General features: G+C 45.3%; 1 protein-coding gene across 5 annotated transcripts in view; it reads left to right on the forward strand.

Annotated features, from left to right (window-relative positions):
• The first annotated feature begins 4,276 nt into the window (after positions 1-4,276).
• Positions 4,277-13,986, forward strand: part of JPH1 (junctophilin 1) — a 91,938-nt gene continuing 82,228 nt past the window's right edge. For all 5 annotated transcript variants that reach the window (XM_082316805.1, XM_082316806.1, XM_082316807.1 and 2 more), the window contains exons 1-2: positions 4,277-4,780; positions 11,393-12,149. In XM_082316805.1, coding sequence (XP_082172931.1) covers positions 4,402-4,780; positions 11,393-12,149 — 1,136 coding nt within the window. In that variant the 5' untranslated portion in view covers positions 4,277-4,401. The remainder of the gene's footprint in view (positions 4,781-11,392; positions 12,150-13,986) is intronic.

Genomic DNA, 13,986 nt, shown 5'->3' on the forward strand with positions numbered 1-13,986 from the left:
TAAACTATGGAACAAAATTTCCAGGACACAAAGGGGCATTGAAAGCTTCCCTGTTGTCATGGTTTAAGCCCAGCCAGCAGCTAAGCACCACACAGCCGCTCGCTCACTCCCTGCCCCGGTGGGATGGGGGAAGAGAATCCGAAGACCAAAAGTGAGAAAACTTCTGGGTTGAGATAAAGACAGTTTAATAGGTAAAGCAAAAGCCACGCGTGCAAGCAAAGCAAAGCAAGGAATTCATTCACTGCTTCCCATTGGCAGGCAGGTGTTCAGCCATCTCCAGCAAAGCAGGGATCCATCACGCGTAACAGTTCCTTGGGAAGACAAACACCATCACTTCGAACATCCCCCACTTCCCTCTTCTTCCCCCAGCTTTTATTGCTGAGCATGGCGTCATATGGTGTGGGATATCCCTTTGGACAGCTGGGGTCAGCTGTCCCAGCTGCGTCCCCTCCAAGCTTCTTGTGCACCCCCAGCCTCCTCGCTGGTGGGGTGGGGTGAGAAGCAGAAAAGGCCTGGACTCTGTGTAAGCACTGCTCAGCAGTAACTAAAACATCCCTGTATTACCAACACTGTTTCCAGCACAAATCAAAACATAGCCCCATACTAGCTACTACAAAGAAAATTAACTCTACCGCAGCCAAAACCAGCGCATTCTCCACCCCGTATTCCATACCATTTATGTCATGCTCAGGTCTCGCACTATCCAATACATTCTCATTACCCACCCCACCCCCTTCCCATCCTTTGATACAATACACAGATATCATTCCCTTAGTCTATGGACCACCCCTGTGAAATGCCCATAAAATGTCCATAAATGCCCGCAGATGTTGCCAAAATGTCCACTGAGTTCATTTAGTCGATGACTTGGGCTCCATCTGTTATGGTGGTCACTCAGGACAGGAGAGGTGATGTGTTGCGTGGAGTTATTGGGCATCAAAGCCAGCTCAGGTCAGGTCACTGCTGCACTTGCATGGCTTGTCCTCCATTGGTTCAGGTGGTTCCTGCTGTAGTAATTCCCGTAACACGCAACTCAAATGGCGGGTTACAACAATTTAAAGGTATTTCCATTACAATCTCCACCTCTGGTCCCTTTGGACCAGACCATATGTTTTACCATTGCAATGAACTCCTCGCCTTGCCCCTGCTCTGGCTTGGACTTATCCACAGACTGCAGTCCCTTAGGGGTGTACCTGCTCCAAGTGGAGCTTTATCCATGAGCCACAGTCTCTTCAGGGGTATACCTGCTGTGGCATAGACCAATCCACAGCAACAGTCACTTTGAGGTGCACCTGTTCCAGCATGGTCTTCTCCATGGGCCACAATGCCTTCAGAGATACACCTGCTCCAGCATGGCCCTACCCACAGCCACAGTCCCTTCAGAAGTAAACCTGCTCCAACATGGCCTTATCCATGACTGCAGTCCCTCCAGGTGTGTACCTCCTCTGTCATGGGCTTATCCATGGCTACTGCTTTGAGGTGTCCCAGCATGACCTCACGCACAGCCACAGATGCTTCGAGGTGTACCTTCTCCAGCATGGACTCGTCCTTGGGCCACAATCCCTTCAGAGGTATACCTGCTGCAGCACAGACATAACCACGGCCACAGATACTTCAAGATGTACCTGCTCTGGCATGGGCTTACCCACAGCCACAGATGCTTCAGGGTGTCCTGCTCCCACGTGGACTCATCCACAGGGCACAATCCTTTCGACTTGAGTTCACACTGGCGTTCCAGCCTGTCCAGTAGAGCAGCACAGAAACAGCAGCAATGCCCTGGCCATCTGCCAGCCCAGGCACATCGTTGTTGCTGTTATCAAAATGTTCCCAGGCACAGCAGAGTAAGATGATAAGCAGCACAGCAAGTAGCGAGAGCAAAAAGCAGGCACTAACGAGCACTAGACTCTAATAGACAGTAAGGCAAGCAAGCCCCATGGCAAGCACAGGAGCCTGCCAATTAATAGCTAAACACCAAGAGCAGCTATAAATTTGATCTAGCACATTCCAATCAAATCTGTTGCTATCTCGAACCCTTTGAGCCCCACGCTAGGTGCCAAAAAGGACTGTTGTCGTTTAAGCCCAGCCAGCAGCTAAGCACCACACAGCCGCTCGCTCACTCCCCGCCCTGGTGGGATGGGGGAAGAGAATCCGAAGAGCAAAAGTGAGAAAACTCGTGGGTTGAGATAAAGGCAGTTTAATAGGTAAAGCAAAAGCTGCACATGCAAGCAGAGCAAAACAAGGAATTCATTCACTGCTTCCCATCGGCAGGCAGGTGTTCAGCCATCTCCAGCAAAGCAGGGATCCATCACGCGTAACAGTTCCTTGGGAAGACAAACACCATCACTCCGAACGTCTCCCTCTTCCTTCTTCTTTCCCTGGCTTTTATTGCTGAGCATGACGTCATATGGTGTGGGATATCACTTTGGTCAGTTGGGGTCGGCTGTCCCAGCTGCGTCCCCTCCCAGCTTCTTGTGCACCCCCAGCCTCCTCGCTGGTGGGGTGGGGTGAGAAGCAGAAAAGGCCTGGACTCTGTGTAAGCACTGCTCAGCAATAACTAAAACATCCCTGTATTACCAACACTGTTTCCAGCACAAATCCAAAACATAGCCCCATACTAGCTACTACAAAGAAAATTAACTCTACCGCAGCCAAAACCAGCACACCCATCTTCTCATGGACAAGGCACACATCTTGAACTTGTCTTTTTCTCTTTGCACGTGTGTCTCTGAACGTGTGCACAGTCTTTTACCTATGCGTTTTCAAGCAGAACAAGAAATCCCAAAGCCCCTTGTTGGGACAGAAAATAAGACTTCATAGCACACACTTCCTCTGATGAGAGAGGAGACAACAGGGGCACGTACCGGTTATAGTGCTCAACTCATTCCCAGAAAGAGCAGAGATACTTCAACACTGAACTGTGCGAGTGTGGCATGAAAATATACACAGAACAGCATCCTGTGAAGCACAAAGCTTGAAAATTTACCTAAGTTAAATGGGTATGTTATGTTTGGTATGTGCAATATTTTAATTTCATTTAGGTTTAATTCAAAACTGCTTACAACTGGGCTGAATTTGGCATAAATTCCTGAAGCTTAACTGTGTCAACTTCTGATGGTTTGTGTTCAAATCTTTCATTTGCAGTTAAGTTTCTGCTTTTGCTTGCTGCTACTAACATAACCATTGCTATTTCCCCACTTTTGCAAACCATCTGTGTCCAGATAGTACCACGCCTCACGATTTATAAGCATGATTCATGCTTTTAACAAAATCCCCATTGAAGAGGAACATTTTCTTTCAGATTTTTCTTCCAGTCCTGGTCTGTAACTGTGAAAGAAGAAAAGCTAAGATGCCCTGCGACAACAGCTTTCAACCCCTTCTCCGCTATTTTCTCTGCTATTCCTAAACTTCCGTGTTTCTCCTATTATTTGGCCTTATTATTTTTATCTGATTATCAAATACCTGGCAAAGGAGTACTTGGCAGGGTTTAGAGCTATTCAGTCACCCAACAGCCATGGGGCTGAAGGCATAATGAGAGATTCCTCACTAAATTCCCAGCAGCGCTGTCCTTGAAAGGCCTTGATCCCACTCGTGTTCCTGGTGCCTGGTGTTTCTAGACCCGTGGTACTGCTGGTTTGCCCCTCCGGGAAGGTGGGTTCCACATGTGGTTTGGAAAAAGGGACAAAGCACAACTCGGCTGTGCTCTGCAGCAACAACTTCGGCTTAAAACTAGTCTTAAAGCTCAGAGAAAGTAAAGATAAAAAATAAAATAAAAGATCACAGGCGTGACTTGAAAACGCTCTCCTTTTGCCTACTTGTTGCAGGCGCCGGCAGGTGCGCAGAGGCAGCAGCAACCTGTCCGGGAGCCCAGGGGACGGGCAGCGCTAGGGCGGGGAGCACGGAGCCGCCGGCCCCGCCGCCCCCCGGCCCCGCTCCCCGGCCTTCCCCCGCCCTCAGACACCCGCGTCCCCGAGCGCGGGGGGGCACCTTTCCCCGGGCGGGGAGGGCAGACGGAGACCTCCCCCCGGGGTCACCGCCTGCTCCCCGCCGCTGCCGGGGGGCAAGCCCACCCAAGCGCGGCGGCGGCGGCCGCGGCCCCCCGCCCGCCCGCGGGGCGCGCACCTGCCCGGCGGCGGCGGCGGCGGCGGCGGCGGCGGCCGGGGGCGGTGCCGGTGCCGGGCGGGGGGCGGAGGGGCGGGCAGGGAGGAGCGGGGGGCGGGCGCCGCTTGCCGCCGCGGGGCTGCGCTGGGCTGGGCGCGGGCGGGCGGCCGGAGGAGCGCTCGCAGTCGCGGGGAGCGCCGGGGCGGTCGGCCGGCGGGCGGGAAGGCAAGGGAAGGCAGGCAGGGAAGGAAGGGAAGGCGGGCGGGAGGCGGCGGCGGCGCCGCGCTCGCCCCGCTGCCCTGGATGACGGGCGGCCGGTTCGACTTCGACGATGGCGGCACCTACTGCGGCGGCTGGGAGGACGGGAAAGCCCACGGGCACGGCATCTGCACCGGGCCCAAGGGGCAGGGCGAGTACGCCGGCTCCTGGTCCCACGGCTTCGAGGTGGCGGGCGGCTACACCTGGCCCAGCGGCAACACCTACCTGGGCTACTGGGCGCAGGGCAAGCGCCACGGGCTGGGCGTGGAGACGAAGGGCAGGTGGATGTACCGCGGCGAGTGGTCCCACGGCTTCAAGGGGCGCTACGGGGTGCGGCAGAGCCTCAGCACGCCGGCCCGCTACGAGGGCACCTGGAGCAACGGGCTGCAGGACGGATACGGCGTCGAGACCTACGGGGACGGAGGTGGGCGCCGGCGGGGGGCGCCCCGCGCGCGGCGGCGCCGGGGGGCGGGGGGGGGGGGGGCGCGCCTGCGTGGGCGCGCGCGCCGCGGGCGGGGCCCCTCCCCCCCTCCCCGCGGCCCTCACACCGGCCCCGGCGCGGCGGCCCTCGGCCGGCGGCGCCCGTCGCCCCTCGGCGCGGAGGGGTCGGGCCGCCTGCCCCGGCCCGGCTCCGTGCGCCGCTGCCGGCGGTCGGCCTCGCCGTCGCGGAGGCCCCGCTGGCGGACGGGGAGCGCCACAGGTGCCCGGCGCCCTCCCCGCGCCGTGAGGAGCCTCCCGGCCCCGGCCGAGCGCGAACGGGCTGGGCTGCGGGGCGGGCGGTGCTGCCGGGCCGGCGGCTTTCCCCCGGCGGCTTTCTCCCGGCCAGCTGGTAACAAGCCGCATTACGGCTGCCTGCGGACAGCTTTCCTTTTCCTCCGCTGGGGCGGCTGCCGGCTCCCCGCCCGTGATAACGATAACCGGGGCCGGCAGCGCCTGTCTCGGAGAGAAAGCGGGCAGGCGAGCTCGCTGGCTCGCTCCCGTTGCACCGGTTTCCTGGTAAAACAGCAAGAACTTAATAAGCGAGCCCTTGTGCCTTGTTACTTTGCTGGCGGGGATAGCTTTATACGCTCAATACGTTCGGCTTGTAGACGGGACGCTAAAGGTAACGAAGTGGGTACGCAACTCGCGTAAAATCAATGAAACCTGGGTCCACTCTCATGCAATAGCTCCGATTTTATTAAAATATAGTATAGTTTTAGGCACGCTGCTCTAAGTACAAGCTGTGTTGCGAGATTACACAGGCCCACCTCTCGCACCCTTCACCGCGAAAAAGCAGATGTTTCTGGGGCTGAGCTCCCGGTAAATGTGCGGAGAGGATGGGGCGGTCTGCCCTCGCGTCGAAGTTAGGAGCGGTCAAGAAGTCAAGGTTCAATAAGGTCGCTTAGGACTGCAGCTCATGTGAGAGGTCAGTTAACACTTATTGTACCTCTGTCGTTTCATGCACTGCACCAAAAAATGCACCTGATACTTTTGAATTCATCCTTTGCTGCTGTAATGGCATTGGCATCGGTGGAAGTGCCACCTGCAACTTCTGTGGAACTGTTCTTCAACTCTGTTTGTTCCAGTGTAACAGGAAAAACCGGTCTCAGTTTTAGGACTAGAGAGCTGTTGGATTTTTTTTTTACAGAAACGCTGCTCGCTTCAGCTTACAGCAACTTGCTTAGGTAACATGCAAGGAATAGCATTCACCAAAATCAGAGGTAGTATTCACATGATGCAACTAAAGAGCAAACCCATGTATCACATCTCTTGATTGATGCTGTTGCTGGTTTCTTCCAGGAATTTTGGAAGAGATTTGTGGTCAAACTTTGGGGATCGTGTCAGAGAATAGGTACTTTTGTATTAAGCAGAAGAAGAGATGTTTACAGTTGGGGTCCTTTTTTTTCCTTTCCGAAATACAAAATGTAGCGAGTTGGGTGAGATTCATTTCCTTCAGAAAATGAAAAGTGTACTGTGGTTTTTGTACCTTGAACTCTTTTAATCCCCTTGTTTATACATATTTGTAGCTGTCTGAAAATTGTTTCCTGGTGTGGAAATTTCTGATGCTCAAAGTCAGCCGAGAGATGTGTTTGGGGATTTAAAAAAAAAAAAAAAAAAGCATCAAAGAGATCAGAATTTTAGTTTCACTTCCACCACACAATAGACTTTCCAATTTTTATTATATTTGTTTTGGCTAGTAAATTAGAAGCTGAAGAACAGCTGATTTTGCAGGGGCCATCTTTCTTTTTTTTTTTTCCTTTCCAGAAAAGTAAATTGCCATTCCAGTAAATCTTCTAGGAGTGATTTTCTCAAACTAAAGTTCCTTTTATCTTTTTCTTTACACTTCTTGTGGTATTTTTAAAGTGTCTATAATATTGATAATTGGAGGTAAATTCTCTAAAAGTTCAGACTTAGACCCCACAGGAAATCATTTGTCTGAAACAGCATATGAAGCATGCAGTTTACACTGTAAGATTTTTAGTCCTGTGAACTGAAATCTGTTACTATGGCCCCAGTCTTTTACGCGTTGCAGTTCATATGAACAGAGGCTGTGAAGTCCCATTGATTTTAATGAAAGTACTCATGAATGAAGCAAAGCAGTACGTCATAGATGTTTGCAGATGTGTTTTTGTTTTCGTGCTCTGGGAACAATAGCCGTATTTGTACACCAGAAGAATGTCTGAAATGTTTTTACAAGGAAACCAGATTTACATATGTGTCTTTAACATACTGTGAAATATTTGCAGGAAAGCTCTTACTTTATTATGACCCAAGAATACCAGCATAGGCATATAACCGTTTAGACTATGCCAATTGCCAATTTGTTTTCAAACTCACTAAAATCCAGGCCTTTTTGCTGCTATTTTTTTCCTTTTTCTTTTTTTTCTTTATCCCAATATGTTGTTTTAAAATGCATTGGTGGTATTAGGAGATATGGTTGAGGGAGGGTAAAGGAACGTAAGCATTGACAGTGTTCCTCAGTGTTTCTGCACACAGCACTTTGCACGACGTGAGTAATATGTGTCATGCTGTGTTTAAATGCTTAAAATTGTCACTCAGTCAAACATCTGAGCAAAACACTGTGAATTACAAACCATGATCCTCCATTCATTGCATGTGCTTATGCTGGGCCTTCAAGTGGCCCGTCAGGTTGTTTCCTATAGCGATCTGGACTTTTGTGCCTCTTTTAAACTCCCTAGATTTTTGTTGAATCTGTGTGAATCTGCAAGCCTACCAGAGCATTTTTGATGGAGGGACTAAGGCCTAATTTGAAACTTCAGTATGTGTAAATTAGTTAGAAGTTTATGGTCCTGCCAACAATAGCAGTAACAGGCATCTTGCTGTAAGGTTGTGCACTGTCGTTCCACAGAGGTCAGTCAGTGGCAAATGAATCCTTAAGCAGAGGTTGTCAGCAGTACATACGTTCGTTGATTTCTAAGCAGTCTTCTTTCTAAATGTCTGCTTATCTAACATTTGAGTCTGAAAAGCATGCAGAAATCTCGATGTAACAACAAATTTGTTAAACTAGAGAAGATGTAAGTAAAGGATAAGAGCAAGTGGAGCAGTTGATAGGTCCTTGGCCTCTCAGCTTTTTCACACGGAGTAGTTTTAAATTTTAACCGCAAGTAGGCAATGACATTTACAGCTGTAAGATATACAGAGGGTGTTTTCAGAGGGATGGCACAATGTAACTCTAAGGAGACAGGTTAGGAAGTTATACCTTATAGCAACTTAACCAACAAAAACAGAAGAAAAAAAAATACTTTCTAAGAGTTCTCAGGCTCAAAATACGAACACCTTCTCAGGGGAACCAATTAAACACCAGATGCATGGTCAGTAGAAGTTAGGGCTGAATGTTTCTTCAGTTACAAAGGATACCAAGCCTAGCTTTTGGAAGATTAATGCTGAACAAAGTTATTGTTTTATGGTCAAATACAGTTTTAAATTAGCTCGGTAATTACATTGTTAATTAACATTTTAACAGTTGACACTTACTGGAACTGCTTTGAACAGTCAATTATAGTACAAGTTGAAACGGGAAAAGGTGTGTTTGTTGATATATCATTCACATTTATAGAGAGAGCTAAATATTGCATATATTTGTATCTTCATATATGGGAAAAGCTTTTTTTATCATGTCTTCTATGCTGTAGTATTTAACTATATTGCAATATTAACCTACCTTATCTTACTCAAAGTTTTCTAAAATTTCTTCTGTTGAAGAAGATGATACAGTTAGACTCTGATATCATCAGTCAAATTACTGTACAAGTCTCTTGTATCTGCATTCTGGATGCTGTCCACCATATGCCATTGAAATATTTTTCCTCTAAAATGTAAGTTGAAAAAATCAAGGAAAATGGTCAGCTTTCTAGCACTAGTGTCAGAAGCCTTTCATTCATGATTTGTAATGACAGAAGAGATAGTTGTTACCTGCAGGACTGCACAAAATTCCAACTAAATATCTTTGGTACTTTCTAAGGACCAATTCAGTATGAATCTTCCATTTTCTCATTGACTGTTTTCTCTTTAGAAGAAGCTGGCATTGATTTTATTTCCCCAGTAGAAAGAAAAATTGGACAAGTAAATAGCACATCAGTTGTCCTTGTTTTAATGCCCTTACGGGCAACAGCGACCACTTCCACTTCTTTCTACAGAGTAGTGAAAAATACAAGTCCTAAATTAATTAAGTATTTTTGAGCTTTGCATGTTTATTAATTAAAACCAAATATTAGTAAGAAAAAAGGCTGACCTTTTGTACTTTTATAAAATTCCATCCTGAAATAAGTTGATTCTACTTCAAGTCTGACACTCAAATAGCAACATGGAAAGCCATAATTGAGTTGCCGCTCTAATGTAATATTGTGGTATAATCAAAATTAGAATTAGATTTATTATTTTTAAATTAAATTAACTGGTGCAGAATGTTAGACAGATTGTTCTATGTAGCAGCAAGTATACGTAGCCAGATTCTTAGCTCCAGCGTATCATTACGATACTAGGGGGATCCCAGATATAATTATGGACAAAATTTAGTCATTTATGTTCATAAAACATTAATATATTTCTGGGAAAAGTCTGTTTAATAAAGAAAGAAATTACAAAGTGGCTGTATTTTTGCAGTATTTACAGAATACGTCATACCAGTGCTTTGTGGTCATGTTTCTATTTGTTCTTCTCCATATGCTGGGTTTTTTAAAATAATCATGTTTCTAGATTCAGCACCCTTACCACCAGTGCAGCAGTAGGTATCCAGGATACAGAGAATGAGAAAGAAACTAAGAAAGTTGTTTGTTTGTGTCAGCAGCCATCTGTTAAAACAAAAACCTTCCACTTGGTAGAATTTTCTACCAACACAAAATAGTTATGTTGTGGAACCTATCTAGTATTATACAATAAAGAAAGCACACTTGGCAAATTTAATTGCATGTTAACATTGAAATATAACTTAGCAGAAGAGGTAATACAGTGAAGCAGCAATTGATAGATAATTGACATGTACATGACCAAAATAGTATGCTTATACAAAGGAGATAGAATCTCAAAGCAAATGAAGCTTTGAGTTACATCTAAAACTGCAGGTATTTCACAAATATTTTCACAAAAGTTTAGTCAGTCACTAAACTTGACATTTGATATTTAGTTCTCTGAAGAATAGTTTTTAATAGGTGCTCCAATTAAAGCAGATCAAAATCAGAGAAAGGTATTTTAAAGATTGCTTATTCATCCTTCTGTAAGAATATTCAGACTCAAAATAGCTTTAAAAAAAAAAAAAAAAGAAGCAGCGCTAGGTGGGCGAGAGACTTAATTTTGAGGATCCTGAAGCAGTTTAATGGGAATTAGAGTGAAATGATCTTAGAAAGCAAATTATCTTGTATTTGCCAGTTGTGGGGTTCCTGGCACCTTCCTTTGGGACATCTGGTACAAATGGCTTTCAGAGACCAGAGACTGGAGTGTGTACGTCGTCAAAATGAAAACGCCTTTTGAGAATACAAGAAAAAAATTGTCTGCAGTAGTAATCTGATAATGCTGGGTTTTGGCTCAGATGCAGCTTTGCATGTACTCTGTTACATGAATATCCATGACTTCTCATATCAAATACTATGTTGCTCTTTTTTGTATTGCTGTTTAAAAAAAAAAATACAAAAATAGTTATGATTGCAACAATGAAATGTGTTTATGATAGAATGGTGTGCAATATGCTGTTTATTGCTGCCTTGTCTTTCTTACGTACTGCAGAACAAATGAAAGGCAAAAAAAGTGCTAAAGGATTCATGTTTCTGATCTTTCTGTCACAACATAATGCAGAATGCAGTGCCATGTTTATGATACTAGGAATACCAAAAAGTATCGATATCAAGAATTCATAAAGAGTAAGGTATACCGAGGTTTTGTTCTTCCATTCAAGTACATGCAAAAACTTTAAAATGTTTAATTTTACAATAGAGGTTTATAACAGTGGATCCAAAGGCCCATTTGAAGACAAAACAATTTAGTGGATTGTCAAATACATCCTGACAAGGAGAGGTCTGTAGTCACCTTAAACCCAGGATAACAGGATGTTTACTACTCCTACTTGCTCTTTCTGTGAGCAGCTGGAGGCAGGAGCCATGAGTGTCCTGCTCCCTCCCTTCCCTCCATCCCTGTCTCCCTCCCCAGCTGACCGCATATGACGTGGCTCTGCTTCTGCTGACCACCCCCCCATCTGACCACCTTAAAAAATTTTGAGGAAGTCCTGCTTTAGAAATTTCTCTTGAAAATTTTTCCATGGACAGATCCAGTCAAAAAATGCTTATGATAATAGCTACTGTGTCTTAGCTGCCAAAATAAATTACTTCAGCTGGGAAAGTGACAGTTTTGTTAAGCGGAAAAAAAATTTATAAGAAAAACAAGCAACAAAAGTAGTTTATCTGCTGTGTCATGTGCTGTGATTTTTCTGCATTTCTTCTTACCGAAAACAGAGCTGACAACGTAGTGTTGCCTGTAGCATACTGGACGTAGAGTACTAGGTCTTCTACAGCTTCCTGAATTTAATTTCTCCTTATTGCTTTAAAAGGTACATACCAGGGGCAATGGACAGGAGGGATGCGACATGGATATGGTGTACGTCAGAGTGTACCCTATGGCATGGCAACTGTGATCCGTTCACCCCTCCGAACATCTCTAGCTTCACTTCGAAGTGAGCAGAGCAATGGCACTGTTCTACATGATGTCACTTCAGACAGCCCAGCTGGAACAAGAGGCGGTTTTGTGCTCAATTTTCACAGTGATACAGAAGCCATGGGCATTAAGAAAAAAGGAGGCTTATTCAGAAGAGGATCCCTTCTTGGTAGTATAAAACTTAGAAAATCTGAATCTAGGTCATCGATATCTAGCAAACGGAGCTCTGTCAGGAGTGATGCTGCTATGAGCAGAATTAGTTCTAGCGATGCCAACTCTACAATTAGTTTTGGAGATGGTGACTGTGATTATTGCCCTGTGGAAGACCATGTTGATGCCACCACTACAGAAACCTATATGGGTGAATGGAAGAATGACAAGCGCAGTGGTTTTGGTATTAGTGAGCGTTCAAATGGTATGAAATATGAAGGAGAATGGCTAAATAACAGGAGGCATGGATATGGATGTACCATGTTTCCAGATGGCACCAAAGAAGAGGGAAAATATAAAAATAACGTTTTGGTCCGTGGAATAAGAAAGCAACTTATACCAATACGAAACACAAAAACTAGAGAAAAGGTGGATAGAGCAATAGAGGGTGCGCAGAGAGCAGCTGCCATGGCAAGAACCAAAGTGGAAATTGCAACTTCAAGGTATGTTACCACAAAATATATTTGTTCATCACTGAATTTTCGGAAACAAAAATGTGTGACAGTATGTGAGCTCTTATTGTTGACAAAAGACTCAAAAGTGCAAGGGTGTAAATGTCTTTAGTGAGTACGCTCACCTTTCAGTTTCACATGTGTAACTCCATTGACTTTAATGATGTTACACATATGAAACTTAGAATTTCAACTCATTTGAGTAAAGGTATTTGTATGTGTTCCATAATATACTGTGAAAGTAAATTTCTACTGCTGATACATTTCTGCTTTCACTCAAGAGCTGCAGCATTATGCCTTTAAACCTGTTTCAAAAATAAAACTAGTGAGGAAATGTAGAGAATGATTTGGGGGATGTGAGGTGAAGATTGGATATCTTCCCATAAGCATGCTGCAGTTATGCTTACTGTGTTGACGATTTTTTGGGTAGCATCTGAGCCTCACTGAAGTTGCCCATTTGACACTGAGCATCTTAAGATGCATCTGATTATCTGAGAGACTGTGGTATGAACAGTGTAAGAATAATGGTCGAGGCCCTTGTGCTTAGAGGTTGTTGATTTGATTGCCAGGACAGGATCTGCCAAAAGAGTTCTGTATGAGAACTCTTTCGTGTTGGAGCATGCTTCTCCTGCAGTCTGAATTCGTCCGGATCTTATGACAACCACTCCATATAGCGGTGGTCGTTTTGTCCCCACCCCGCTGCCAAGTGTCTGAGATGGGAGAAGTGTATGGGCATTAGTAGTGGGGGAAAAAATGTCATTTTCACTTTGAATTCCTAAACAACGACCAAGCAAAGTTGTCTGAAATGGAATTGTTACAAATTACATCAGTATAGACAATTTTAATAGGTTTTACTATTAAGTCTGAGAGCTCTTTAAAAAGCTATTTAATTTTTAATGCCTTCCAATAAGTTTCTGTGGCAGTTTCTCTGTTGTTGGTTTTAGTTTGTTTCTTCAAGCAGTCTTTTCTCGAAATATGCTGTGGACCAAAAAAAGAACCCAGAAATGTGCATGAAGGAAAATCTTCATGCTATTTTAGAAAGAGGATGTCATATTACACTTAGAGCTGAACAACTGATTCCTGATTTAGTGTGGTCAGTAGTGTGTGCTCAGTGACTATCCTTTTTCTGACAGTCATAAAGAGTACAGAAAAGACCAAACGCTGCCTCAGTGGGAAAGCTTGAATACATGCATGGCTCATAGCGAAAACTAGTTGAGACACAAACATGAAGAAGTTAGCACACTGTTAAAGAACCTTTCTGAGCACTGGTCACCTAAGTAACTAGAGGGTAGCATATACTCGATTACTTCTATAAATATATGTAAGGCATTATATAACAGCATACCACATTAGCAAAGCAGAGCAGTAATAGCTAACTTTAAGAAATTGCTGGAGCCCATTCATGTTCTGTCAGTACATAAGCCCTAGTTCTGAAAAAATTGAGGTGATGGGATGTGTGGGTAGGGGGAGTCACCACTTTGAGTCCATATAAAGCTATTAAAAAGCTGTAGTCTGAGATCATTAGGTTACAAGGCAGAGTGTATGCACTTCCTCATTAAGAAGGGATATGTCTCTGAAGTGTTTTGCTTGTTGTTCCTTCCCTTCAATTTTAGGTGAAGAACAGAGTTCAAATTGCTTCTTTTAGAACAGTCCCTGAAAACTGTTTATTTCTTGAAAAGATGTTGAAAGTGCAACAACAGAAGGCATCAGTTGTAGTGCAGCTGTGACCATGGGCTATTCCTTTGGTTTTTCAGCTGAGAATCTCTCTGAAACAGTCCCGTGACTACCAGTATGGCTAGCAAGATTGCAGATTCAGGTTTCCTCTCTT

The sequence above is a fragment of the Platalea leucorodia genome (genome assembly GCF_965183815.1).
Source record: "Platalea leucorodia genome assembly, chromosome: 1".
Classification (NCBI taxonomy): domain Eukaryota; kingdom Metazoa; phylum Chordata; class Aves; order Pelecaniformes; family Threskiornithidae; genus Platalea; species Platalea leucorodia.